Source organism: Thunnus maccoyii, chromosome 3, assembly GCF_910596095.1.
Source record: "Thunnus maccoyii chromosome 3, fThuMac1.1, whole genome shotgun sequence".
Lineage (NCBI taxonomy): Eukaryota > Metazoa > Chordata > Actinopteri > Scombriformes > Scombridae > Thunnus > Thunnus maccoyii.
The window spans coordinates 26,834,486-26,862,344 of record NC_056535.1 but is presented as its reverse complement, the minus strand read 5'-3'; the positions used below and the strand labels follow the sequence as shown (position 1 = coordinate 26,862,344).

General features: G+C 38.9%; 2 protein-coding genes across 3 annotated transcripts in view; both read left to right on the top strand.

The window, feature by feature from the left end:
• Positions 1-155: 155 nt before the first annotated feature.
• On the top strand, positions 156-11,428 carry LOC121894487 (protein-arginine deiminase type-2-like). 2 transcript variants are annotated; one of them, XM_042407104.1, is made up of 16 exons: positions 156-583; positions 2,917-3,088; positions 3,613-3,682; positions 4,000-4,061; positions 4,578-4,695; positions 5,210-5,362; positions 5,520-5,707; positions 6,046-6,149; positions 6,328-6,439; positions 7,426-7,533; positions 7,644-7,795; positions 7,980-8,127; positions 8,304-8,397; positions 8,514-8,593; positions 9,914-10,054; positions 10,218-11,428. In XM_042407104.1, exons 1-16 carry the CDS (start codon positions 429-431, stop codon positions 10,449-10,451), a joined length of 2,091 nt encoding a protein of 696 aa, XP_042263038.1. In that variant the 5' UTR covers positions 156-428; the 3' UTR covers positions 10,452-11,428. The 2 variants fall into 2 exon arrangements, with proteins under 2 accessions (XP_042263038.1, XP_042263039.1); XM_042407105.1 differs by lacking the exon at positions 156-583 and adding an exon at positions 1,178-1,411.
• A 6,620-nt stretch (positions 11,429-18,048) lies between these two features.
• Positions 18,049-27,859, top strand: part of LOC121894488 (protein-arginine deiminase type-2-like) — a 12,506-nt gene continuing 2,695 nt past the window's right edge. The window contains exons 1-15 of the mRNA XM_042407106.1: positions 18,049-18,278; positions 21,248-21,419; positions 22,026-22,095; positions 22,413-22,474; positions 23,000-23,117; positions 23,314-23,466; positions 23,624-23,811; positions 24,149-24,252; positions 24,431-24,542; positions 25,529-25,636; positions 25,747-25,892; positions 26,069-26,216; positions 26,393-26,486; positions 26,602-26,681; positions 27,632-27,760. Coding sequence (XP_042263040.1) covers positions 18,187-18,278; positions 21,248-21,419; positions 22,026-22,095; positions 22,413-22,474; positions 23,000-23,117; positions 23,314-23,466; positions 23,624-23,811; positions 24,149-24,252; positions 24,431-24,542; positions 25,529-25,636; positions 25,747-25,892; positions 26,069-26,216; positions 26,393-26,486; positions 26,602-26,681; positions 27,632-27,760 — 1,776 coding nt within the window. The 5' untranslated portion in view covers positions 18,049-18,186. The remainder of the gene's footprint in view (positions 18,279-21,247; positions 21,420-22,025; positions 22,096-22,412; positions 22,475-22,999; positions 23,118-23,313; positions 23,467-23,623; positions 23,812-24,148; positions 24,253-24,430; positions 24,543-25,528; positions 25,637-25,746; positions 25,893-26,068; positions 26,217-26,392; positions 26,487-26,601; positions 26,682-27,631; positions 27,761-27,859) is intronic.

Sequence of the window (27,859 nt, the reverse complement as noted above, 5' to 3'; positions counted from 1 at the left end):
CAATGCAATACTGACCTGATGGAAGGACCTTTGGAAAACAGCGCCACTAGAGCGCATGTGCACTGAACTAACACCCATTATTTCGACTTTTTAACTCATAATTTTGACTTTTTATTTCATATTTGTGACTTTTTATCTTGTACTTTTGGCTTTTTAATATCATAATTTTGACTTACAATGAACATTTTTTTTCAAATTATCAGGTAACATCTTTTTTTTTTTACTGGCAGTACTGGGCTTCCATACAATTCACAAGAGAACTTAATGCCATATTTAACAGGTTTTTCTTTTTTTGGTTTCCTGCCAAATATGTGATTCAAAAGGCAGAGTCCCTCCTATCTCAAATTACAAATTGGAAGCACTTAGAAGCAACAAAAACTATCGCTCCACAAATCTGTCATTAGTCTGAGGAGATCAACCAACCAGCCATGTTTCAACAAACAACCCAAACCGACATTCCTGCTTTCTTAAACAAGAGGAAAAGAGTTGAACAAGAATATCTTCGAACATGTCGTCTGGACACAGAAAACGCCCAAAGTGTTCTCCATATTGTTGGCACCTCTCTGAAGGCAAACCTGTACAGGTGAGCTGTTTCGTAATTATCCACTGGGCAAGAAAACTTTAACCTGTAAAATACATACATTGTGCTTGTTATTATCGATGATGGTGGTGATGATTGAGCAGGAGGTGGCTTTTGCGTTTTGGCACGAGCTTTTTTGTTTTTAACTAACTTTACATTTTTCATGTAATTTAGGAAAAGCTGTTGTGCTGCTTCCGAGTTTTTAGCTACAATTAGGTGATCAAACTAAATAAAACTACGGTACAGCCTGCTATAATTACTGTAATATACAGTAGAATTCACGTGAAAGACGCTGTAGGCTATAATTAATTATTTGTAAAATTGGCTACAGTATTTGTTTGTCCTATCTCGGTTTCTTTATGCGAAATATTGCCTCGAGAAAAATAAACACACACACACAAAAAGACACCAAAGACAACATAAAGAGAGACACATAATCTGAGAGACTAGACGAGACGAGAGAGAGAGAGAGATAACAGAGAGAGAGAGAGAGAGAGAGAGAGAGACGACACAGGAGGTAGCCCAGTGGTGACGAAGGACAGAGGGGGTGGGGGTCTGACCAATCACCGCCCAGATGGGCAAAATCTTCAACAGGCAGCCTTCATAATCACTTGTTGCATTCACACCGGACCGTAAACAAGGCTAGTTCGTGTCTCAGCTTGTCTTGTCAACGGATCAGCCGGTGGTATTTGTTAACTCTCTGACTGACTGCCTCACACTCTGTGGGGCGACCGCAGCCATGATGCACCCCCGGACTCTCAGAGTAGATTATGACAAAACTACAAATGTCATATGCGTGGTCGGCTCTGAGCTTAACGTGAAGCTGCACAGGTAGGACCATATGTTCAACCTGCTGTCATATACAGCGACACACACACACAAAGACTCATATGCTATTTTGCTTTATTCTGATCTCTTATGTTAATTTCCAGAAAAAAATGTTTATTTTTGGAAAAAAAATATTATATTGTATTATAGTTTAGTATATAAATGTATAGAATTCAATTTTTATTTATATAGTCTAATATCACAAATTTGCCTCAGGGGGCTTTACAATCTGTACAGCATACAACATCTTCTATCCTTAGACCTTAGTGTATTATTTTCTTTACCACTGCTATGTTGTTATGTTAGAGACTGACAGTTAAAGTCTAATCTATATGTTCCTTTTTTCCTTTTTTATTAATTTTACTTTATTTCCTTTTTTATGAAACGTATATAGTAAGAACTCCATTGTTAACCCACAGAGAGTGTTGTGGGAAGGATATCATTTGTAGATCCTGGTGGTGACAGATCTCATGGGTTGTTTTTTTTTGTACAATGGGGAGAATCAACAGCCCTCTTTTGTTACTGGCCAACAGGAGAGACTTTGTTGTCCCAAAGAAATGCAGGCTATCTGTTCTGCCAAATACCAACCTACACAACACAACACCATAGAGCGAGGCTGGATTACTGACTGGGCAGAGCTGGAAACTAGGACATGGCCTGGACCCCCAGGGGCTCTGAGGTCTTTTCGGACTAGCCAGAAATAAAAGGCTGATATCATTTGAAAGGATATCCATTCCAGTGATTATGTAAAGGTGCCTTGTTTTAGTTTAGTTCACTTGTTTATTGTAAAACAAGAGATACTTTCTCATGCAAATTTCAATGTACAATGGGCATGCCAGTACTGTTCAGTGGGTATTTTGACAGCATAGTGCTTATTCTAGCATAAATGTATGGTAATTACAATACCACAAGATAGCTGACTCATGGAAAACCTGAGATGGAGCGTTAGAGGCTATCAGGTGTCTTGGTCCTTAGGCTGAATGTAGGCACGCCCTCACCTCGGTCTCATACAAGGAAAAGCGTCAGATTCTGTAAACATGCAAGTAAATATGGGCCCATTGTATTTCCCGGATGCTCCTTTCAGTTAATGATTGAACTGTAACTGAAACATGAGGGCAATTCTCCCACCTGCTGATTTAGTTCTTCATTCTGTCTTGACAGTTTTTACATATTTTGCAGTTGCAATTCGCAAATTTTTCATCATGTATGAACTCACACCATCCTAATTTTCATTTTGATAAAACCGACAATATGTTTTTAAAGTCTTTTTTCCCGCTCTGCTGTCTTCTTGGCAATAAGGAATATAGATTGACTACAGCTGCTATTTTGGTTTGCCACCTGCTACGACATATGAGCTTGTTGCTTATATTCATATGTCAGTGCACTTCCTCATTTGTATAGGAACAAATATCTGCTCTTAGACACACTATTTTTGTTTAATACAGTAGGCCTGTGTTGTGTAAACAGCCCAGACATGCATCAGAATATGCTATTTTTCTGATTCTCAGGAGTGCCCCTCCCGGGTCCAAGTTCTTCTCTGTGAAGTGCACTGCTAATGTTCAGTACAGCATCAGGCCGCCGTCCCAGGAAACATCCCACCTCTCTCCCATCCCTCTCAATGGAAACTCAGTGCTATTCATCAGCATGAGCCGTGCCAGCCAGTATGAAAATGATAACAAGGTATGCTGATGATAAAACAATTAGTCGTATTTCTTGATGAATATGTGCCAACATATGACCAGCTCCAGGAAACAACTGCTCATAAATGAAAAAAATGCACACTCAGGAACATGATTCAAGTTTGTGTGAAAACTGTAGTCATGTAAATGATCATCATTATTTATAATTCAGATGAAGTAATTAATATCTGCATTTCAGATATTAAATATGAGTAAGTTTCAGAGCCTGAAAGCAAACTGTTACAAAAAAAATCTATGACTAAGTTTTTTTAACTCTTGTCTGGAGAAATATATTTTTTTATTTGGCCAAAGTCCTCTCACCCTCCCTGCAGCATGTGTACCTTTTGTTATTTTGATGATTCATTTATCACTTTTCAGATAAGAGGAGATATTACATACTGAACAGGACTCAAGAGCTTTATAATGTACAGCATTCAGTCATGCTCCTCTAAGACTTTGCGATAAAAGTGGTACCAAAAATAATAATGTTGTGTGTATAAATGACTTGTGCCTTTACTTTATAAGCTGTCAATCCGGTACTATGGGAAGAATAAAGATGTTCTGGGGAGAGCAGTCCTGCACCTGACTGCACTTGGTATGTGAAAACATAATAAAACAAGATGCATTTTACCAAAGAAAAATATATAAGAGATATGTACAAACTATTAGTTTAATCTCTAACTCTGATTTGTTCTTCTGTCAGCGTTAGTGGTGTGTTTAAGTGCACATCGTAATCTGAACATGACTCATATATAAGCTGTAATGGTCTTTATTTTGGATATCCAGTTAACTCACGTACATGGTGATTTTCAGATTTGTGAAATATAAATGTATTTAAACAGCCTTTTAAAAAACAATAATTGTATTGTGTTATGAGACAATATCTGGAATATTTGTATGTCTGTCTCACAGAGATCTCTCTGGATGTGGATGCAGACAGAGACGGTTTTGTGGAGAAGAACAACCCCAATAAGGTGAGCTCAGTTTTAGGCGGCAGCGCAAAGTGTGACACCTAATGAAGGAGATATTTTTTCTTCTTTTCACTTTCTGATAGACAATAAATAACATGCTGTGTACAACAACCTGGATTATATTTATGGAGCAGATTTTATGCTGTGTATGAATTATTTTAAAGGTTTTTATGCTTGTCATGTTGCACACTATGTGTGAGATAATTTCTCTTTACAAGCTTTATAAGGTTGTAGTCAGTAGCTGAGGTTTGCCTTGCTCTGTCATCTTGATTTATCTTCCGTTTGTCTGTCTGTTGATATTATTATAAATGTGTTGCTCCAATACCTAAACTGTGCTTTTGCAATATTTGTGTTTCAGCAGTTTGGTGTGTGCAAGTCTAAACTCTACACTGTTTATTAAACTTTTTGCGTTTAGATTTTCAAGGGAATTGTCAATCTAATTCATTTACATGTACCTGTAGATAAAAACTTGAATCATAATGTGGGGGAGGGGTATCGTGTTTGTTGAAAACTTGTTAGGGGTCCTGGAAATGGGGTCCTAATGGGCATGGAGCCATCGTTTTGGTCAACTGTGACTCAGAGCGGTCCTATGGAAAGAAGCCAGACACAGAGCAGGACTACATCTCCAGAGTGTCAGGTAAAAGAGAATCAATACAGCTTCTTGTTCACTAGTGAATACTCTTACTCCAGTCTTTCTTCCCTCTGTATCATTAACTTTTATAACTGTTATCGGCATCAAAAGGTCACTCATATTTGCTCATATTAGTCACCAGATTAAAGTGGTGATGTGTGAGGTCGGTTTGATAAACCTACAATTCTAGAGAACTCTGTGTGGGTGACTGTAGTGGTTTGATAAACTAACCCTAGGCCTCTGATGTAGATAAACCAGTTAAACTAAAATTTGATAATAAAAAACAGGCGTCATGTTGCAGTTTAATCAGTTTAATTTGTCCTTGTATTTTCATTTATCATAAATATTACCACAAACTGACAGTATGTGGCTTTAGCATTAAAACTTAAAGTCAAAAAGTCACTCAATTACATTCATGTAGTCCTGTACATATTACATGTGTATTTTCTAACATCTGTGGTATCAAGGTTAGAAATGAACAGCTCAAACAACATTAATATGACTCTTTGTGGATGTTCAGATCTGAAGGACATGTCTGTCATGGTGCTGCGGACCAGAGGCCCTGCCAAGCTCCCAGAGGGCTACAAGCTCACAATGCACATCTCTCAGGGAGATGCAGAGAGTGTCAGAGTCTTCAGGGCCAGATCCTCTGAAGTGGGGAATAATGTCCTGTGTGAGTAAAGATTAGGGCGGAGAAAGCCCCAAAACAGATGATGTAACATGCAAGTAATTCAGTTGGTTATTTAAGGCTTTGTGCTGTTTTAATCACTTTTTTTCCCCAAAGCAAATGCCTTTAATTAACCTTGTTTATGCTTTTCTTAATTTGGCAGATAAACTATACAACCAATTTGTGAAAGACTATCCACTGGTGCTGAGCAGTGACTCCTTGTCCCAGGAAGTGCCTTACGTTGGAGGTGTAGGAGAGATGAACTTTTATGTGGAGGGCCTCAGGTTTCCTGACAAAGATTTCGACGGGCTCATCAGCATCAACCTCAGTCTGTTAGAGCCCATCTCTACAGTAAGACCTGCAACATGGCATCCACCATTTTACACATCTTTATTTCATTTCCACCAAGGGTTTTACAGCTCATTTCTATTCAATATTTTATGTTAAACTATGCTGAGAGGCCAAGAATGAACTTTCATGCATATCAATAATATAACTTAACTAGATAGATTTTTATAAGTCAATTTGCTTCTAAATAAGCAAAGGTCAATTGCTGTGTCTGTGTCACTACTTGGAAATGACAAAATCTCTCTTTGAGTTAATTTGGTGTCTTATTATATTTAAGTGATCAAACGCAGATTCAGTGTAAACAGACATGAAGCTCAGCAGCCTCTCTCTTGTTTTGACAGGGACTTCCAGAAACGCCTATTTTCACAGACAAAGTTATTTTCAGAGTGGCACCCTGGATCATGACACCCAACACCCTCAAGCCTCTAGAGGTGTTTGTTTGCAGGTAAAAGCTGACTGATGAATAATTAAGATGATGATGACAATAGATGTGTCAATAGGATGTTAGAGAGCTGCTATTTCAACAGCACACTCCCCTTAATTTTGACTCATACTCATGAATTTGCATTTTGCAAAAGATTTCTTAATGAGAATCACTTCTCTGTCTGTGGTTGCCTTCTCAGCACATCTGACAACCATCAGTTCCTGAAAGGAATGAGAAACCTTGTAGCCAGGAGTGGGTACAAACTTAAGATTTGCCACGAATACATGAACAGAGGAGATCGCTGGATGCAGGCAAGGAAACTAAATGCAAGCTTCGTGTCACACTTTCATGTGGAGCTTAGCTTTACCTGTGATAAACAATCATTTGATGTTTGCTCCTCATTCTCACCTTTTCTGTTTTTGGGAAGCTCCTCATTGGGATTACTTTTTATTTCTTTTTAAATGGAGTTTAAGTCTTAGAAGTCTTTGTGTGTCTCACTGAGAGCTTTTAATCATGTGAAAACATGGGTGGGTGAGGCCCGCTGAGCCTTTCATTAAATCAAACATTCCAAAATATGAGTGCAAAGTATTGTTTTTACAACTGCACTTTAACAGCAAATATTACTGGAACCACAACAGAAAATTGCAGAAGTCTTTGTGTGTCTCATTGAGAGCTTTTAATCATGTGAAATCATGCCCTCTGAGCCTTTGATTAAAGGCTGTACAACTTCATTTGAATTGACTGTCAATGAACTAATTTGAGAACCCAACCTCACATTTAATTTATGTTTCTACAGGCAATACATATAATGGAGATTACAGCTACTTACGATTATCTCATGTTAATTTATAACATGTTATACATTTTGGTAGAATGTGGAAAGCCTTAAGAGTGCCTGCGAATCCAACCAAACCAATAAGCCAAGTCATGAAAGGTTTATCTGACAGCAGCTACAGTCAGTATGTGGTTGTGTTTCACAATAATTGCATGATGATACCAAAAAAATTAGAAAGAATTACTATGAAGTATTATGTCTTCCTCATAGAAAGAGAGACACGTCTTAGAAAAAGAAAGAGGAACTGGAAATATGACAAGTCACACCACCAAGTTTATCTGGTAACTGTAATTATATTCATAATTATGTCAGAGGGATCTTTCACAACCGCCACGTCACAAGAAAGAGAAGTGAAACTTAGAAAAATTTGTCAAATTCACATAAAACATTTAGGCAAAAACTGAAAAAATATGTTAAATCCTCTGAATGAAAGAAAAAGTATTTAATTCTACAATTTTCTAGGACGAGCTGGAGTTTGGTTATATCGACGCACCACACCACCGGTTCCCTGTTGTTCTGGATTCCCCTCGAGATGGAGAACTCATGGACTTTCCATATAATGAGCTACTGGTGAGTGATGGATTCAGATTTCTCTTTAAATCTAATGTTTGGAGATATATAATGCTTTTAGAAATGGAAAAGCTTTTTGAGTTTTATCTCAACCAAATTCATGTCTTCAGGGACCCGACTTTGGATATGTGACAAGGGTGGCCCAGAGAAAGGATGTGAGCAGTTTGGACTCATTCGGTAATCTGGAGGTCAGTCCTCCCGTCACTGTGAACGGGAAAAACTATCCCCTGGGCAGAATTATCATTGGAGTGGCCTTTCCTACGTGAGTTTGCAACAGATTCAGAGATAAGCCCCTTACTTCTTGAGAATATGAGTCATTCAGTTATGCATGAGCAGCTTTGCAAATGATTAATAAATCCAGTTCCTTGTTATAGGATGGCACAGTAAACAGAACATGTGACAGAAGACTTTTGTCATACAAACCGACATATTTGTCTTTCTTTAAGGGCAACTAAAGGACGGAACATGACCAAAGTAGTTCAAGACTTCCTGTGGGCCCAGAAGGTTCAGGAGCCCATTGCCTTATTTTCTGACTGGCTTGTTGTCGGCCACGTAGATGAATTCATGTCTTTTGTTCCTGCACCTGACAGAAAGGTAAATGTTTCCTCTTAAACAGACAAATAGAAATAGTGAGAATACAGGTGGAACAGGAAGCATTTAGCTGTTACTGGCCCATACTGAAATGCTGTAACCTACACAGTGGGATTGCATAAACTCTCAGGATATGAAACAGCCAGTGTTGTCTTTGTCTCTTGTGTATCTGTTCACAGGGCTTCCGGCTGCTGCTGGCTAGCCCAGACGCTGGCTACAAACTATTCAGAGACTTACAGAACGATGGTCACGGACAAGCCAAACTGTTTGAGGGTAAGCCTGTCTTCAGCAATTTATCTGTGGCAAATCTACAATATGTAATGAACAAATTCATCATAAAAAGTCCTGACACTCACTTCTACAATACTTCTACCATACTTTTAAAAAAGGTCAGAGAGATGAAGAACCAGTCACTTTGGATGAGATACTTAGTAATGAAAGTTTGCAAGCTGAAAATAACTACGTACAGGTGAGTCACATTATACGATGAGACATATCAATTTCTCAAAAAAAAAAAAATCTTTCCAGCTCAGAAAGATGATAGACTTGGTTCAATCTGTGAAAATTATAACATAAATTCTTGCAGCCTACTGCAGCTGTAATCTGTATCTGCCATAAGTATGTGGACAGCCAAACATAAGTCTCATATGTGATTGATGAATATGTCGTTCCATTTTCCCTTTATGTTTTTAGGAGAGACTGGAAACATGAGTAGAGAGAAGGGTATGATGTTGCAGTTATGTGGTGTGCATCTTAAAAAGTAAAGGCTAGACAGGCTAACCTGTCGCCACAAAGTTGGAATCACACTGTCGTGTGATATAATATGATATACTGTAGCATTAAGGTTACCCTTTGGAACTAAGGGACTTAACCCAAACAACCCAAAAACAGCCCACATCATTATTCCTTCTCCACCAATCTTAACAGTTGACACTATGCATTCAGACAGCACTGGCATCAGCTAAACCCAGACTTGTCCATCAGAAAGCCAGTAAAGAATGATTGATCTCTCCAGAAAACACACTTGCTTTACATCATCCTAGACGACACTTAGCATTGCACATAGTGATTTTAGTCTTGTGTGCCTCTGCTTTGCTGTGGAAACCCATGTCATGGAGCTCCTGACAAACTGTTATTGCACTGATGTTGCTTCCTGAAGTGGGTTGGTACTTGGTAGTGGATGAGAACAAACCATTTTTACTTGCTACATGCTTCAACACTTGGCAGCCTCATTTTATGAGCTTGTGTGGCCTATCGCTTTACAATGAGCTGTTGTTGTTTGCACTTCACAATAACAGCACTTACAGCTGATTGATGCATGTCTCACAGGGTTGACATTTTTAGAAAGATGGCATCCTATGACAGTGCCACATTGAAAACCACTGAGTGCTTCAGTATAACCAAATGTTTGTCAATGGATATTGCTTGGCTGTATGCTTCATGTCATGAACCTTTTAGCACTGGGTGTGGCCAAGGCAGTTGAACTTACTCATTAGCAGGGGTGTCCATATACTTTTGGTCACATAGTGTGGTTTTTTGTTTGAAGTCAAAGTAGCTTAAACAAAATGAATTTGAGTACTGGAGCATGACCTCCAAGTGAAAATCAAAGAAGAAATTATCATTAAAATAAAACACAGTTTATTGTGGTCAATTCTTCTGCATGCTACCAGCACATTTGTTTACAGAAACAATTAATATGGAATTAGATGAGAAAAAATGGCTTTTTAACTTGTGTATTATGCAGTATGTGCAATGCATGGTGTCCTTTTTACTGGTTACTCTCTCTCAGAGCTGCATCGACTGGAACAGGGATGTACTGAAGAGAGAGCTGGGCCTGGATGATGAGGACATCATCGACCTGCCAATCCTCTTCAAGTTGATGGAGGAAATGAAGGACGAGTACAGAGCAGTGGCTTACTACCCAGACATGGTATGTTTGCCAGTAAACTGGCATATGACTCAGCTATGATCATTTTCCAATGCTTGTTTCCATTTTAGAGGCATTAAAGCACTCATCAGTTAACAAGATGTAAGTAAATCTAGGAGCTGATAGCACTTGTGGTTTTCACATGATCCGTCACATCTGTTTCCAGGTGAACATGATTGTCTTGGGGAAAAACCTTGGCATCCCGAAGCCCTTCGGCCCCAAGGTGAATGGACGCTGTGCCCTGGAGGCTGAGATGTGCTCACTGATGGAAGGCCTGGGCCTCACATGCACATTCATTGACGACTTCGCCTCCTACCACAAACTGCTGGGAGAGGTCCATTGTGGCTCCAATGTCCGCAGGGAACCGTTTGACTTCAAGTGGTGGAATCTGGAGATGTGAATGAAAACTGTATGGAGATTGGTTAGAGAGGCAGATAGAGGGCTTTATTTTCAAAAATTGTAAATTGTTTTGGAAAACCTATTTCATAGGAATGATTATGTTTGAAGAGGGAATTTTTTTGTCAAAGCCTTACATTACCTCAATCATTTTGCAATAAGTGCCACTTTTTTTTCCAAATAATGTATGCCTAATTTCATACCAAAGTATTTGCAATAAGTAACAATCAACATTTATTAAGGAAACATAACCGCAGTGTTTTGATATATTGTTTGTATCTTCATCTTTATTAAACCTTTTTGTTGGCTCTATTTACAAAAAAAGGATGTAAAGCAATATTAACATCTTCTGAAGGGCTAAAGCAGACAAGAACAGAAATACAATCATTTGAATTGAGCACATAGAAGACTCGCTCCCAATCTGTTGTGGTTTGGATCGGCCATTGGCGTACAGTGCAAGCACAGTTAGATGAATGGAACCACATAGTGATGTGCAATAATAATACAGAGCCACAAGAGGGCGTAATCCATCTACTCAAGCATTTCCAGCCCAGAGGAAAATCATTTGAAATCATGTCCTTCAATTCATAATATTGACTTCAAAAGGCTGTAATACACAAATGTGTCATTATGAACTAAAAAGTGAACTAAGCCATTTTCCAGTAGAGTCAAATGCTGAATATTTGAATTTGTTCTGAGTGATTTGTAGCTATATGTATACATTAACAGGCTGTGTTTTGCATTTGGTCCAGTGTCTTCAAATCTGTTGTACTTTCACATACTGTAAATTAATTATCATTAATTCACTTTAGACAATAAATCTCATGTCTGCTTCACTCTTATCACTGAAATAACAAAAAAAAATTCTTGTGTCAGTTCTTTCCTTCATAACAAACTGAAGATAGGGAAAAGCCTCTCCACTCAGGAAAGGTGAGCTGTTTCAGACTCAGGTTTACTGTGGTCAGCAGTCAACACATTATCACCATTCACTGCAGCAGATATGTACCCGACAGACAGCCACAGAAACACACACTCAGCACATCAAAGTTGGACCCATGTACAATATCACAGTGGGATGTGAGGTTGACATTAAAAAATAAACCATTTTCCTCTCTAGTACAACTCTCCTTTCTGCAGACCCACTGTTTCACAAGCTAAATGGTTTGATTGGTTTCTTTCATCGTGCTTTCAGTCACAAGATTAAACCTTCATTCAAATCCTGATCTTTAAAAGAGGGCAAACAAGATTTTGGAGCTTACTGCCCTGAAGAATGAGCAGGCAGGCAGAGTTATTCTGTTAAACCAGCTGACAGATAACAGTCAGTAGTGATGCTGCGTGGGTGCGGAGATCTCTTCCTTTGCCTTGAGCTTTCAAGAAGGGTGCCAGATGGAGCTGGAATGGGGGCTATAGGTACATGTCCATGGAGCGAGGTGTCTGTCATGACAGGCAGCAGATCCATGCCAAACATACAAAGGAAGATTAGTCAGTCTCTTCATCTGGCTTCTAACTCCTGCTCCTGTTCTGCGTCTGTGTTTGAGTTCACATGCCCTTGGCTCGTTTTTGGCAAGATATGCCTCTTGAGGGAAAGCTGAGACAGAGAAAGGGAAATGGGAGAGATACACAGATGAACATAAAAGAAGAGAAAGTGAGTGAAAGGTAAAAAGATGAGGAGAGAGAGGAAAACAGCTTAAAAAAGATAAAGAAAGATATCTTTGCAGTCGTGCTGTCATTAAAGGATACGCTCACAATTTTTCAAGTGTGTCTTAAAACAATAGTCAGGTTTTGCTTGCTGTCATGATTCCTCCTGTTTATATGGACCATGAGAAGATCCCCACATTTTGAGCAAAAATGCATTTAAAACTTTATCTGAAGATAATATAAGGAGTTTGTCTAATAAAAAATCTTCCACAGTTCCAGTCATTTTAATTAAACAGTCCCTCTTTTTGTGTCTCGACGGACAGCTGCAGTGGAAGGATCAAAAAGAGGGAATATGGCACTAAAAATGGATAACTTAAAAATATTGACTTGATTTGACTAAGTTGGACAGCTGAAGCTTCATATTAGCTTCAAATAAACTCTTAAATACATTTTTGCACAGAGTGAGGGCTGGGGATTTTGTCCCCCATCACTAAAGTGCATTATGAAGGGGTCTCTTAATGGCCAGTATGAACAGGAGGAAATGGATGTCGATGTAGTGATCAGTGGGGCGTGGCTAACAGTTCTGCATACACACATGGAGAGATGATGACATCGTTAATATCAACATATGCAATAAAAGAGTATCCATAACAACCAGATATATCAAATAGACCAAGTAGCAAATCCTCACACCTATGAAACTGGAACCAGTGAATGTGTGGTCTTTCTGCTGAATACTTTCATCGTTAATCAAACTGTTGTTGACAAAACAATCTCACCTCAAGATCAATGTAGTAGCTGATTTGAAGCTTTCGACATCTTCATCTACGTTTTTTAAAAAGATGTTCTTAATGTGCTCAGAAACAATGGAAATGTGAACATCTACAATCATGTGACAGGATCGAAAACCCCAGAAAAGCTACTAAACGGACCCTGAGGAAACAATGAACTTTGAATCTCAATAAGATAATCTCCACATAATGTGAACCCATCTGAGTGTCACCAAATGACTGACGGCAAGCACTTTGTCTCACCACTGAGAACTTGTGCTCCTGCGGGGGGTGCTCTGTCCCAGGCCGGCTGTCTGTCGCTTTAATGCTGCCAGCTGTTCCAGCCAAAAAAAGGATACCCCAGCATCCAAAAGATTAATGGTTCAGGGTGAATCATTAGTGACAAAAAAAAGTGCAACAGAAAAAATGTGTGGGAATCATTGATAACTTTGCAGTTTTTAGGCATAGTGAATTTCACTCATTTAAGAAGAGTCAGAGCTCTTTTTTTCACAGGCCTTCTGTTGCTGGCACTGAGCTCGACTGGTGCACTCATCACTGAAGGGCACTCAGATATTAATTGCTCAGGAAGCAGAGAGTGTTATTCTTAAATATGCCCCATCTAGATTTCCCCCAGATACTCTGGATGTGTGAAACAGTCGACCTTTTAGTAACTTGTCTGCTTCCATGTCTGCTAACACTGGCTGTGAATGATATCATCGATCAGCTCTGTGAGACATACAAGGAGCTCCAGAGTTAGAGGATAAATTAAAGAGAAAGACGCCATTCAATTTCATAAACTTTAAAAAAAAAAAATCTATTCTCATGTATATTCAAAATATCCTCAGTTGAATGTCATTGTGTTTTCCTATAACAGCAATTAATTAAAACACTACATTACTACAAATTTAAATTTCATTTATGATAATGTTAGTGTGTGTGTTTTAAATTGTATTGACGTGGACTGTTTTTTCTGTTGTTCAATGTCTCTCTCAGGCCATCACCATACTGGTGAAGAATGTCAAAAGCAATATGATTTCAGAGATGCAACTGCAGGTGCTGCTGGGATACGCTGAGGAGGACATCTCTGATCAGTCTCGCCAGGCTACCACCTTATATATTCTGGCTGAATGCAGAAAAAGCATACATCCACTCGCTCACATTTACGTTCTTCAAGGTTATTTTTATCAATTGAACATGAAATAATTCATTGTTTATTATCTTGTACTTTTTTAATGCAGTTTCACTCTACTGACTCATATATCTCAGTGTCTTAAATAATATAGAATGTGATCTATAATTTTCCCATCTGTCCCCTCTCCCAGGCCCAGGTCTGTGGTCTGTATGTGAAGGGGGTTGGAGGAGAAGTTTACCCATTGCGTGGACGACTTGCTGCTGGAGAGAGCGATCAACCCTGACAACTATGAAGATGCGGGTCAAGATTTAGACATCATTTACTTTTGTAGAATAAATGAAAATGATTACATTTTTTGTTTGAAATATGAAGAAAAAGGAGTATTTTTGTAACAGGAAAACTCTCTTTCAGATCTAGGAGGAGCAGGATGAGAGAGGAGCAGACAAGATGTTGTGCCGTTATCTGACACTTGTCACCAAACTGAGCAAACACTGCGGCCTGCTGGAGCTCAGCAAGCCATACAACACACTCTATCGTATCTGGGGTTAAAGACTGACACACCACCTCTCTATCACTTACATACACCTACATTCCACGCACACTCATTCTCTTTTTCAAATGTATGTATACACCTATAGGTCACACTGAAGACCACCTGCTGTACCCTTGCCGCTGGGTGGAGCAGCTAGTAGCTGTTTGGAGAGGAGAGGGAGACGATGTTTAACCTCAGTAGGCAGCCACAGCCTTCATCAACAACGACCTGGATAAGAAGGTGATAGGACCGCTCCTTTTTTTTTTTTACTATGGCTGGTGCGGTAACCTAAATTTTTAATTGTTTCAATAAATTTTCTCTTTCTCTCTTCTGTCTTCTAGATAAGAGAGTTGGCGTTATCTTTCTGCCATCAGCAAGTTCCTGAACACAGCGTCAGGAGAACAGGTGCACAGAACTCACTGCATCTCAAACACATTTAAGCAAATCATCTTCTGTTACTTTTTTTGTGTCCGTTAGACTTAAACAAATGACAAATGTCACTTATGCCATATTGAATAGATGGCTCATGTGGCAAGTAAACAAAATAAAACAAAGACCAACTGCACTGTAAAAAGTGGAGACTGGTAAACATATCTTTTTTATGGTTTGCCGTTGCTGAATCCAAACACTTCAAAGCTGTCAAAAGACTGAATTGATGTGAGGCTGCTGTGAAAGCTTCATTGGTTACATACACACAAATAATTGTTTTCCCCACCAAGAACAAAGGACAGCATATTCCACAGTACCCGCTGGTGTTTAATCATAAACTAACAGAGATTCATACCTGCGACCTCACATGCAACATGCACTTTATTTTAGAAGTTACCATTGCCACTCTGTAACATACAGCACATAGCATAGCCAGAAAGAGCACAGCCATTCTTATTAGTTCTTAGTTTTATAAATATGCACAATTCCCATTGTAGCTTTGCCTAACTTAAACCTGAGCAGAGGTCTAATCAGCCAGAATCAAGAAAAACACTTGTGGATGTGCAGGGCCTTTACTTTTATTAAAATGCACGTATAATGGACGGTCTGTATACAAGATTATGTTTTCAAACTAGTAAAACTAATCTTTTTTATTCTTTTTTCAGATTTTCAGATGAGTGCTCATGAAACTGGACAAGATTATTGAGTACCAAGAGGAAATCCTCAGAAACCAACAACTCAACATGTCTGTGAACATTGTGGCAGAGGATGACTTACTTGATCAGCCCTGTGAGACAGTTTTTTCAGATTGAATGAAATAATTGATTCAACAGATGATACATGGACCCCTTTTTCTTAAATGATATAGTTTTGTCTAACAATGTGTCAGCAAATTATGGAGGAGCCAGGGAGTCCAACTGTTAAAGCTGAAGTTGTTCAAGTTCAAACGAATGAATTGGTGGGGTTTAAGATTATTAAATCTCACAATGAAGAATACTAAAATCTAATTATAATCCAATGTCCTGCCTGCTTGTAATGTATGTATATGGGTCTGTGCACAGTTTATCTGCTGCTGACTTTACCTCCTGTCAATGCAATCAATCTATACACATGCAGCAGGGTGTTAAATGTTTCTTCTTGAGTCCAGTGAGTTTCATATTTCAACAACTTAACTCTGAATGGCCCATTATCCACTAGATCAATTAATTAAAAATTTTGAGGCAGCAGGGAAATTGATTACTTTAAGTTTAAATAACTTAAATCACTTAAAAAGTATTTTAAATTGTGATGGTGTTTTGGTATTTAAACAGCTGACATGACAATGGATGTGGATATGAATATTTTGAGGGTTTGGGAAAAAATGACAGCATTTGATAGTACTAGTATTGTAGTAGTATTGTATCTACTGCCTTTGAGAGACTGATGGATACCCAGCACACAATTTTTGGCTCGCTTCACAGGCCACAGGCTTCCTGCTGTTCTGACAGGAGTGTTGACTAGCACTACACAAAAGTTTAGTTACAATGTATGTATGTATGGTAATTACAATACCACAAGATAGCTGACTCATGGAAAACCTGAGATGGAGTGTTAGGGGCTATCACGTGTCTTGGTCCTTAGATTGAATGTAGGAATGTCCTCATCTCAGTCTCATACCAGGAAAAGCTTCAGATTCTGCAAACATACCGGTAAATATGGGCCCATTGTATTTCCTGGAGGCTCCTTTCAGTTAATGATTGAACTGCAACTGAAACATGAGGGCAATTCTCCCACCAGCTGATCTTGGTCTTTATTCTGTCTTGACAGTTTTTACATCTTCTGTAGCTGCTATTTGCAACTTTTTTTTCATCATGCATGAACCCACACCATCCTAATTTTCATTTTAATAAAACCAACAGTATGTCTTCAAAGCATTTTTTCCCCCTGCTCTGCTCTGCTCCAACCAATAAAGAATATAGACTGAATAACTTAAACATGACTACAGCTGCTACTTTGGTTTTCCATCTGTTACAAAATATGAGCTTGTGGCTTATATTCATATGGAAGTGTGGTGGCAGTTTCTGTAACAAAGACTCACAAACCAGGATGTCTTTCTTGGTTAATACATCTGCAAGCAGGTACAATATCAGCAACAGATACAGAGAGCTGTCTTAGGTAAAGTATAAAGTTATGCTCTGAGCAGTCCATTATACTCTCAGCAGATAGATACAGTCAGCTTCTTCTTCAGTTATGTCTCCACTCACAGTTCTTTATTGTTCTCTCAACGGACAGGTCAGTTGGACTCCTTTTCCTAACTCTACAGACACACACAGTCTGTCATTATCCTTTCAACAGACAGATGCGACTGGCCTGTTATCTGCAAAATGGTTTCACCATAAATCAGATTATAAAACATCATCTGAGTTTAGTGTACCTGGCAAAGTATCAGAATAAGTATAACATATTGTATTTTTTCCCATCACAGTCAATGCTCTTCCTTACTTGTATAGGAACAAATATCTGCTCTTAGACATGCTCTTTATGTTTAATACAGTAGGCCTGTGTTGTGTAAACAGCCCAGACATGCATCAGAATATGCTATTTTTCTGATTCTCAGGAGTGCCCCTCCCGGGTCCAAGTTCTTCTCTGTGAAGTGCACTGCTGATCTTCAGTACTGCATCAGCCCACCGTCCCAGGAAACATCCCACCTCTCTCCCATCCCTCTCAATGGAAACTCAGTGCTACTCATCTGTATGTGCCGTGCCAGCCAGTATGAAAATGATAACAAGGTAAAGTAGGACAGAAGTGAACAGCCTTATATGCTGATGATAAAACAATTAGTCATATTTCTTGATATGTGTGCTAACGTATAGGTCATAACCAGCTCCAGGAAACAACTGCTCATAAATGAAAAAAAACTCAGGAACATGATTCAAGTTCGTGTGAAAACATACTGTAGTCCCGTAAATGGCAATACAGTAGGCCTGTGTTGTGTAAACAGCCCACACATGCATCAGAATATGCTATTTTTCTGCACTACGAATGTTCAGTACTGCGTCAGCCCACCGTCCCAGGAAATATCCCAACCTTCTCTGAACAAACACCGCCCAGAACCCAGAGGTTTAAAATCTCCAGCCTGCAGCCCTCATAATCACCTGTTGCTCTCAGACTAGTCTGTATGCAAGACTAGTCTTCTTCTCCACTTGTGCTGGTAACGGATCAGCTGTACGGCGTTTGTACCACTCTGACTGACTGCGCAATGATGCACTCCCGGACTCTGAGAGTAGATTATGACAAACCTACACAAGTTGTATGCGTTGTCGGCTACGAACTGAAGGTGAAGCTGCACAGGTAGGAGCATATGTTCAACCTGCTCTTATATACAGCGACACACACACAAAGATACATATGCTATTTTGCTTTATTCCGATCTCTTCTGTTAAAATTGGGTCTTTATGGAATAAATATTAGGTTCTGGAAATATCCTATTCTATTCTAGTATAGTATATAAATATATAGAATAGTATAATATATTCAATTTTTATTTATATAGCCCAATATCACAAATTTGCCTCAGGGGGCTTTACAATCTGTACAGCATACAACAGTCGCCAGAAGAAAACGTTGGCATTGAATGTTTCTGCAAACCACAGAAACGCTGAATACGTTTTAACACGTGAATTACGTATCATATCAACATTTCTACAAACGTAGCATATTAACATTTCTACCCGTTGAATAGATGTTTTATGGTGTGACAACGCTGTGGTTAAGGTCTGGTTAGGTTTAGGCACAAAGACCACTTGATTAGGGTTAGGGAAAGATCATGGTTTGGGTTAAAATTAAAATAAAAAATAAAATAAAAACGGCCGATGTCTCACTGAAAAAAAAAAACGGTTTTCTCGCCAGAAAAACGGCTGCAAATGTCCTGACGTGGTAAAAACACCCGCTTTTGTCGGTTGAAACGGGAAGCGGACATTGGTTTCGGTTTCGAGGTGGTCTCGAACCGAGTTCTCTGCTGATTTCCAACTTGCTGCCAAGAAACTTACTATCCATCAACCTGGCCCTCCTCCTCCTATATATAGGAAAGATCAATTCATATAGATCACATGTGAACTACGCCACTTTAGAAATGTTGAGATGATACGTTTTGTCGAAATGTTAATATACTAAGTATTTCCCGTGTTGAAACGTAGATATTCAACGTTTCTGTGGTTTGCAGAAACGTACAGTGCCAACGTTTTATTCTGGCGACCAGGCTGAACATCCTCTATCCTTAGACCCTAGTCCATTATTTTGGTTACCACTGCTATGTTGTTATGTTAGAGACTTAACTGACAGTTAAAGTCTAGTCTATATGTCCCATTCCTTTTTTGGAGTTATTTATTAATAATATGAGGTCAGAAAAACAGTCCAATCTAAAATTCAGAGCTAAAAGTTTAGATGTTATCTGCGGGTTTTCTGTAGCTGCTATTTGCAACTTAATTTTTCATCATGCATGAACTCAAACACTATCCTAATTTTCATTTTAATAAAACCAACAGTATGTCTTTAAAGTATTTTCCCCCTGCTCTGCTCCGCTCCAACCAATAAAGAATATAGACTGAATAACTTAAACATGACTACAGCTGCTACTTTGGTTATTGACATGCATTGATGTTACATGAATGCATACAGATGGAGAGGAGGAGGAGGAGAGAGGAGCTCAGTGCATCATGGGAAGTCCCCCAGAAGTCTAGGCCTATAGCAGCATAACTAAGGGCTGATCCAAGGCGAGCCTGGTCGGCCCCAACTATAAGCTTTATCAAAAAGGAAAGTTTTAAGCCTACTCTTAAACATAGAGAGGGTGTCTGCACCCCGGACCGAATCTGGTAGACGGTTCCATAGAAGAGGAGCCTGATAGCTGAAGGCTCTGCCTCCCATTCTACTTTTAAAGACTTTAGGGACCACCAGTAGGCCTGCATCCTGGGAGCGCAGTGCTCTAGTGGGATAATACGGTATTATGAGCTCTTCAAGATATGATGGTGCCTGACCATTAAGGGCTTTGTAAGTTAGGAGAAGTATTTTAAATTCTATTCTAGATTTTACAGGAAGCCAATGTAGCGAAGCTAAAATGGGAGAAATGTGATCTCTTTTTCTAGTTTTAGTCAATCGTGCAGCTGCATTTTGGACCAGCTGAAGAGTCTTTACAGACTTATTAGAGCAGCGTGATAATAAAGAACTGCAATAATCCAGCCTAGAAGTAACAAATGCGTGGACTAGTTTTTCTGCATCTTTTAGGGACAGGATGTGCCTGATTTTTGCGATATTACGTAAGTGAAAAAAGGCAGTCTTTGAAATTTGATTTATGTGGGAGTTAAAGGACATATCCTGATCAAAGATAACTCCCAGATTCCTTACGGTGGTGCTGGAGGCCAGGGTAATGCCATCCAGAGTAGCTATATCATTAGATAATGTGTTTCTAAGGTGTTTAGGGCCAAGCAAGGTAACTTCAGTTTTATCTGAATTTAGTAGTAGAAAATTGCAGGTCATCCAGGTCTTTATGTCGTTAAGGCATGCTTGGAGTTTGTTTAATTGATTGGGTTCATCTGGCTTCATTGATAAATATAATTGGGTGTCATCTGCATAACAATGAACATTTATGGAGTGTTTCCTAATAATATTACCTAAAGGAAGCATATACAGGGTGAATAGAATTGGTCCAAGTACAGAACCTTGTGGAACTCCATGTCTAACCCTTGCCTTCACGGAGGATTCATCATTAACATGTACAAACTGAAATCGGTCTGATAAATAGGACTTAAACCAGCTTAATGCAGTTCCTTTAATGCCAATTAAATGTTCCAGTCTCTGCAAAAGGATTTGATGGTCAATTGTGTCGAATGCGGCACTAAGATCTAACAGGACAAGTATAGAGACAAATCCTTTGTCCGATGCAGTTAGGAGGTCATTTGTGACTTTCACCAGTGCTGTCTCTGTGCTATGATGCGCTCTAAATCTTGACTGAAAATCCTCAAATAAACTATTGTTATGTAGAAAGTCACATAGCTGATTAGAGACTGCTTTCTCAAGGATCTTAGATAGAAATGCAAGGTTAGATATAGGTCTATAATTGGCTAAAACACCTGAATCAAGAGTAGGCTTCTTATACTTCTAAGTATAACATATTGTATTTTTTCCCATTACAGTCAATGCTCTTCCTTACTTGTATAGGAACAAATATCTGCTCTTAGACATGCTCTTTATGTTTAATACACTAGGCCTGTGTTGTGTAAACAGCTCAGACATGCATCAGAATATGTTATTTTTCTGATTCTCAGGAGTGCCCCTCCCGGGTCCAAGTTCTTCTCTGTGAAGTGCACTGCCAATGTTCAGTACAGCATCAGCCCACCGTCCCAGGAAACATCCCACCTCTCTCCCATCCCTCTCAATGGAAACTCAGTGCTACACATCAGCATGAGCCGTGCCAGCCAGTATGAAAATGATAACAAGGTAAAGTAGGACAGAAGTGAATGGCCTTAGATGCTGATGATAAAACAATTAATCGTATTTCTTGATGAATATGTGCTAACGTATGGGTCATAACCAGCTCCAGGAAACAACTGCTCATAAATGAAAAAAATGCAAACTCAGGAACATGATTCAAGTTCGTGTGAAAACTGTAGTCATGTAAAATGATCATCATTATTTATAATTCAGATGAAATAATAAAAAATAATAAAGTACTTTAAAATAAAGTAAAATATCTGCATTTCAGATATTAAATATGAGTAAGTTGCAGAACCTGAAAGCAAACCGCTACAATAAAAATCTGTGACATTCTTGTTTTAACTCAATTGTCTGCAGTCATTGGATAAATCAATTTTATAATTAGAGTGGCCAAAGTCCACTCACCCTCCCTGCAGCATCTGTACCTTTTGTTATTTTGATGATTCATTTATCACTTTTCAAATAAGAGGAGATATTACATACTGAACAGGACTCAAGAGCTTTGTAATGTACAGCATTCAGTCATGCTCCTCTAAGACTTAACGATAAAAGTGGTACCAAAAATAATAATGTTGTGTGTATAAATGACTTGTGCCTTTACTTTATAAGCTGTCAATCCGGTACTATGGGAAGAATAAAGATGTTCTGGGGAGAGCAGTCCTGCACCTGACTGCACTTGGTATGTGAAAACATAATAAAACAAGATGCATTTTACCAAAGAAAAATATATAAGAGATATGTACAAACTATTAGTTTAATCTTTAACTCTGATTTGTTCTTCTGTCAGCGTTAGTGGTGTGTTTAAGTGCACATCGTAATCTGAACATGACTCATATATAAGCTGTAATGGTCTTTATTTTGGATATCAAGTTGACTCATGTACATGGTGATGTTCAGATTTGTGAAATATAAATGTATTTAAACAGCCTTTTAAAAAACAATAATTGTGTTGTGTTATGAGACAATATCTGGAATATTTGTATGTCTGTCTCACAGAGATCTCTCTGGATGTGGATGCGGACAGAGACGGTTTTGTGGAGAAGAACAACCCCAATAAGGTGAGCTCAAATGTGTCAGTTTTAGACGGCAGCGCAAAGTGTGACACCTAATGAAGGAGATATTTTTTCTTCTTTTCACTTTCTGATAGACAATAAATAACATGCTGTGTACAACAACCTGGATTATATTTATGGAGCAGATTTTATGCTGTGTATGAATTATTTTAAAGGTTTTTATGCTTGTCATGTTGCACACTGTGTGTGAGATAATTTCTCTTTACAAGCCTTATAAGGCTGTAGTCAGTAGCTGAGGTTTGCCTTGCTCTGTCATCTTGATTTATCTTCCGTTTGTCTGTCTGTTGATATTATTATAAATGTGTTGCTCCAATACCTAAACTGTGCTTTTGCAATATTTGTGTTTCAGCAGTTTGGTGTGTGCAAGTCTAAACTCTACACTTTTTATTAAACTTTTTGCATTTAGATTTTCAAGGGAACTGTCAATCTAATTCATTTACATGTACCTGTAGATAAAAACTTGAATCATAATGTGGGGGAGGGGTATCGTGTTTGTTGAAAACTTGTTAGGGGTCCTGGAAATGGGGTCCTAATGGGCATGGAGCCATCGTTTTGGTCAACTGTGACTCAGAGCGGTCCTATGGAAAGAAGCCAGACACAGAGCAGGACTACATCTCCAGAGTGTCAGGTAAAAGAGAATCAATACAGCTTCTTGTTCACTAGTGAATACTCTTACTCCAGTCTTTCTTCCCTCTGTATCATTAACTTTCATAACTGTTATCGGCATCAAAAGGTCACTCATATTTGCTCATATTAGTCACCGGATTAAAGTGGTGATGTGTGAGGTCGGTTTGATAAACCGATGACTATTTGTGGATGTTCAGATCTGAAGGACATGTCTGTCATGGTGCTGCGGACCAGAGGCCCTGCCAAGCTCCCAGAGGGCTACAAGCTCACAATGCACATCTCTCAGGGAGATGCAGAGAGTGTCAGAGTCTTCAGGGCCAGATCCTCTGAAGTGGGGAATAATGTCCTGTGTGAGTAAAGATTAGGGCGGAGAAAGCCCCAAAACAGATGATGTAACATGCAAGTAATTCAGTTGGTTATTTAAGGCTTTGTGCTGTTTTAATCACTTTTTTTCCCCAAAGCAAATGCCTTTAATTAACCTTGTTTACGCTTTTCTTAATTTGGCAGATATGCTACACAACCAATTTGGGAAAGACTATCCACTGGTGCTGAGCAGTGACTCCTTGTCCCAGGAAGTGCCTTACCTTGGAGGTGTAGGAGAGATGAACTTTTATGTGGAGGGCCTCAGGTTTCCTGACAAAGATTTCGACGGGCTCATCAGCATCAACCTCAGTCTGTTAGAGCCCATCTTTACAGTAAGACCTGCAACATGGCATCCACCATTTTACACATCTTTATTTTTACAGGGTTTTACAGTTTAATCTCATTTCTATTCAATATTTTATGTTAAACTATGCTGAGAGGCCCAGAATGAACTTTCATGCATATCAATAATATAACTTAACTAGATAGATTTTTATAAGTCAATTTGCTTCTAAATAAGCAAAGGTCAATTGCTGTGTCTGTGTCACTACTTGGAAATAACAAAATCTCTCTTTGAGTTAATTTGGTGTCTTATTATATTTAAGTGATCAAACGCAGATTCAGTGTAAACAGACATGAAGCTCAGCAGCCTCTCTCGTGTTTTGACAGGGACTTCCAGAGACGCCTATTTTCACAGACAAAGTTATGTTCAGAGTGGCACCCTGGATCATGACACCCAACACCCTCAAGCCTCTAGAGGTGTTTGTCTGCAGGTAAAAGCTGACTGGTGAATTATTAAGATAATGATGACAATAGATGTGTCAATAGGATGTTAGAGAGCTGCTATTTCAACAGCACACTCCCCTTAATTTTGACTCATACTCATGAATTTGCATTTTGCAAAAGATTTCTTAATGAGAATCACTTCTCTGTTTGTGGTTGTCTTCTCAGAACATCTGACAACCATCAATTCCTGAAAGGAATGAGAAACCTTGTAGCCAGGAGTGGGTACCAACTTAAGATTTGCCGCGAATACATGAACAGAGGAGATCGCTGGATGCAGGCAAGAAAACTAAATGCAAGCTTCGTGTCACACTTTCATGTGGAGCTTAGCTTTACCTGTGATAAACAATCATTTGATGTTTGCTCCTCATTCTCACCTTTTCTGTTTTTGGGAAGCTCCTCATTGGGATTACTTTTTATTTCTTTTTAAATGGAGTTTTCTTAGGAGTCTTTGTGTGTCTCACTTAGAGCTTTTAATCATGTGAAAACATGGGTGGGTGAGGCCCGCTGAGCCTTTGATTAAATCAAACATTCCAAAATATGAGTGCAAAGTATTGTTTTTAGAACTGCACTTTAACAGCAAATATTACTGGAACCACAACAGAAAATTGCAGAAGTCTTTGTGTGTCTCACTGAGAGCTTTTAATCATGTGAAATCATGCCCTCTGAGCCTTTGATTAAAGGCTGTACAACTTCATTTGAATTGACTGTCAATGAACTAATTTGAGAACCCAACCTCACATTAAATTTATGTTTCTACAGGCAATAAATATCATGGAGATTACAGCTACTTACGATTATCTCTTCAATCAAAATTCAAAAAAACATGTTATAAATTTTGGTAGAATGTGGAAAGCCTTAAGAGTGCCTGCGAATCCAACCAAACCAATAAGCCAAGTCATGAAAGGTTTATCTGACAGCAGCTACAGTCAGTATGTGGTTGTGTTTCACAATCCTTGCATGATGATACCAAAAAAATTAGAAAGAATTACAGGTATTATGTCTTCCTCATAGAAAGAGAGACACGTCTTAGAAAAAGAAAGAGGAACTGGAAATATGATAAGTCACACCACCAAGTTTATCTGGTAACTGTAATTATATTCATAATTATATCAGAGGGATCTTTCACAACCGCCCCGTCACAAGAAAGAGAAGTGAAACTTAGAAAAATTTGTCAAATTCACATAAAACATTTAGGCAAAAACTGAAAAAATATGTTAAATCCTCTGAATGAAAGAAAAAGTATTTAATTCTACAATTTTCTAGGACGAGCTGGAGTTTGGTTATATCGACGCACCACACCACCGGTTCCCTGTTGTTCTGGATTCCCCTCGAGATAGAGGACTCAAGGACTTTCCATATAAAGAGCTACTGGTGAGTGACGGATTCAGATTTCTCTTTAAATCTAATGTTTGGAGATATATAATGCTTTTAGAAATGGAAAAGCTTTTTGAGTTTTATCTCAACCAAATTCATGTCTTCAGGGACCCGACTTTGGATATGTGACAAGGGTGGCCAAGGATGTGAGCGGTCTGGACTCATTCGGTAATCTGGAGGTCAGTCCTCCCGTCACTGTGAACGGGAAAAACTATCCCCTGGGCAGAATTATCATTGGAGTGGCCTTTCCTACGTGAGTTTGCAACAGATTCAGAGATAAGCCCCTTACTTATTAAGAATATGAGTTATTCAGTCATTGCTTTGCAAATGATTAATAAATCCAGTTCCTTGTTGTAGGATGGCACAGTAAACAGAACATGTGACAGAAGACTTTCGTCATACAAACCGACATATTTGTCTTTCTTTAAGGGCAACTAAAGGACGGAACATGACCAAAGTAGTTCAAGACTTCCTGTGGGCCCAGAAGGTTCAGGAGCCCATTGCCTTATTTTCTGACTGGCTCGTTGTCGGCCACGTAGATGAATTCATGTCTTTTGTTCCTGCACCTGACAGAAAGGTAAATGTTTCCTCTTAAATAGACAAATAGAAATAGGGAGAATACAGGTGGAACAGGAAGCCTTTAGCTGTTACTAGCCCATACTGAAATGCTGTAACCTACACAGTGGGATTGCATAAACTCTCAGGATATGAAACAGCCAGTGTTGTCTTTGTCTCTTGTGTATCTGTTCACAGGGCTTCCGGCTGCTGCTGGCTAGCCCAGATGCGGCCTACAAACTATTCAGAGACTTACAGAACGATGGTCACGGACAAGCCAAAATGTTTGAGGGTAAGCCTGTCTTCAGCAATTTATCTGTGGCAAATCTACAATGTGTAATGAACAAATTCATAATAAAACTCCTGACACTCACTTCTACAATACTTCTACCATACTTTTAAAAAAGGTCGGAGAGATGAAGAACCAGTCACTTTGGATGAGATACTTAGTGATAGAAGTTTGCAAGCTGAAAATAACTACGTACAGGTGAGTCACATTATAAGATGAGACATATCAAAAAGTTGATAGACTAGTTCAATCTGTGAAAATCATAACATAAATTCTTGCAGCCATCTGCAGCTGTTATCTGCAGTATTTTCCCTTTATGTTTTTAGGAGAGACCGGAAACATGAGTAGAGAGAAGGGTATGATGTTGCAGTTATGTGGTGTGCATCTTAAAAAGTAAGGGCTAGACAGGCTAACCTGTCGCCACAAAGTTGGAATCACACTGTCGTGTGATATAATATGATATACTGTAGCATTAAGGTTACCCTTTGGAACTAAGGGACTTAACCCAAACAACCCAAAAACAGCCCACGTCATTATTCCTTCTCCACCAATCTTAACAGTTGACACTATGCATTCAGACAGCACTGGCATCAGCTAAACCCAGACTTGTCCATCAGAAAGCCAGTAAAGAATGATTGATCTCTCCAGAAAACACACTTGCTTTACATCATCCCAGATGACACTTGGCATTGGACATAGTGATTTTATTCTTGTGTGCCTCTGCTTTGCTGTGGAAACCCATGTCATGGAGCTCCTGACAAACTGTTATTGCACTGATGTTGCTTCCTGAAGTAGGTTGGTACTTGGTAGTGGATGATTTTTACTTGCTACATGCTTCAGCACTTGGCAGCCTCATTTTATGAGCTTGTGTGGCCTATCGCTTTACGATGAGCTGTTGTTGTTTGCACTTCACAATTAGCAGGGGTTTCCATATACTTTTGGTCACATAGTGTCTTTTTTTGTTTGAAGTCAAAGTAGCTTAAACAAAATGAATTTAAGTACTGGAGCATGACCTCCAAGTGAAAATCAAAGAAGTAATTATCTTTAAAATAAAACAGTTTATTGTGGTCAATTCTTTTGCATGCTACCAGCAAATTTGTTTACATAAACAATGCATGGTGTCTTTTTTACTGGTTACTCTCTCTCAGAGCTGCATCGACTGGAACAGGGATGTACTGAAGAGAGAGCTGGGCCTGGATGATGAGGACATCATTGACCTGCCAATCCTCTTCAAGTTCGAGGACGAGTACAGAGCAGTGGCTTACTACCCTGACATGGTAGGTTTGCCAGTAAACTGGCATATGACTTGGCTAATTTTCCAAAGCTTGTTTCCATTTTAGAGGCATTAAAGCACTCATCAGTTAACAAGATGTAAG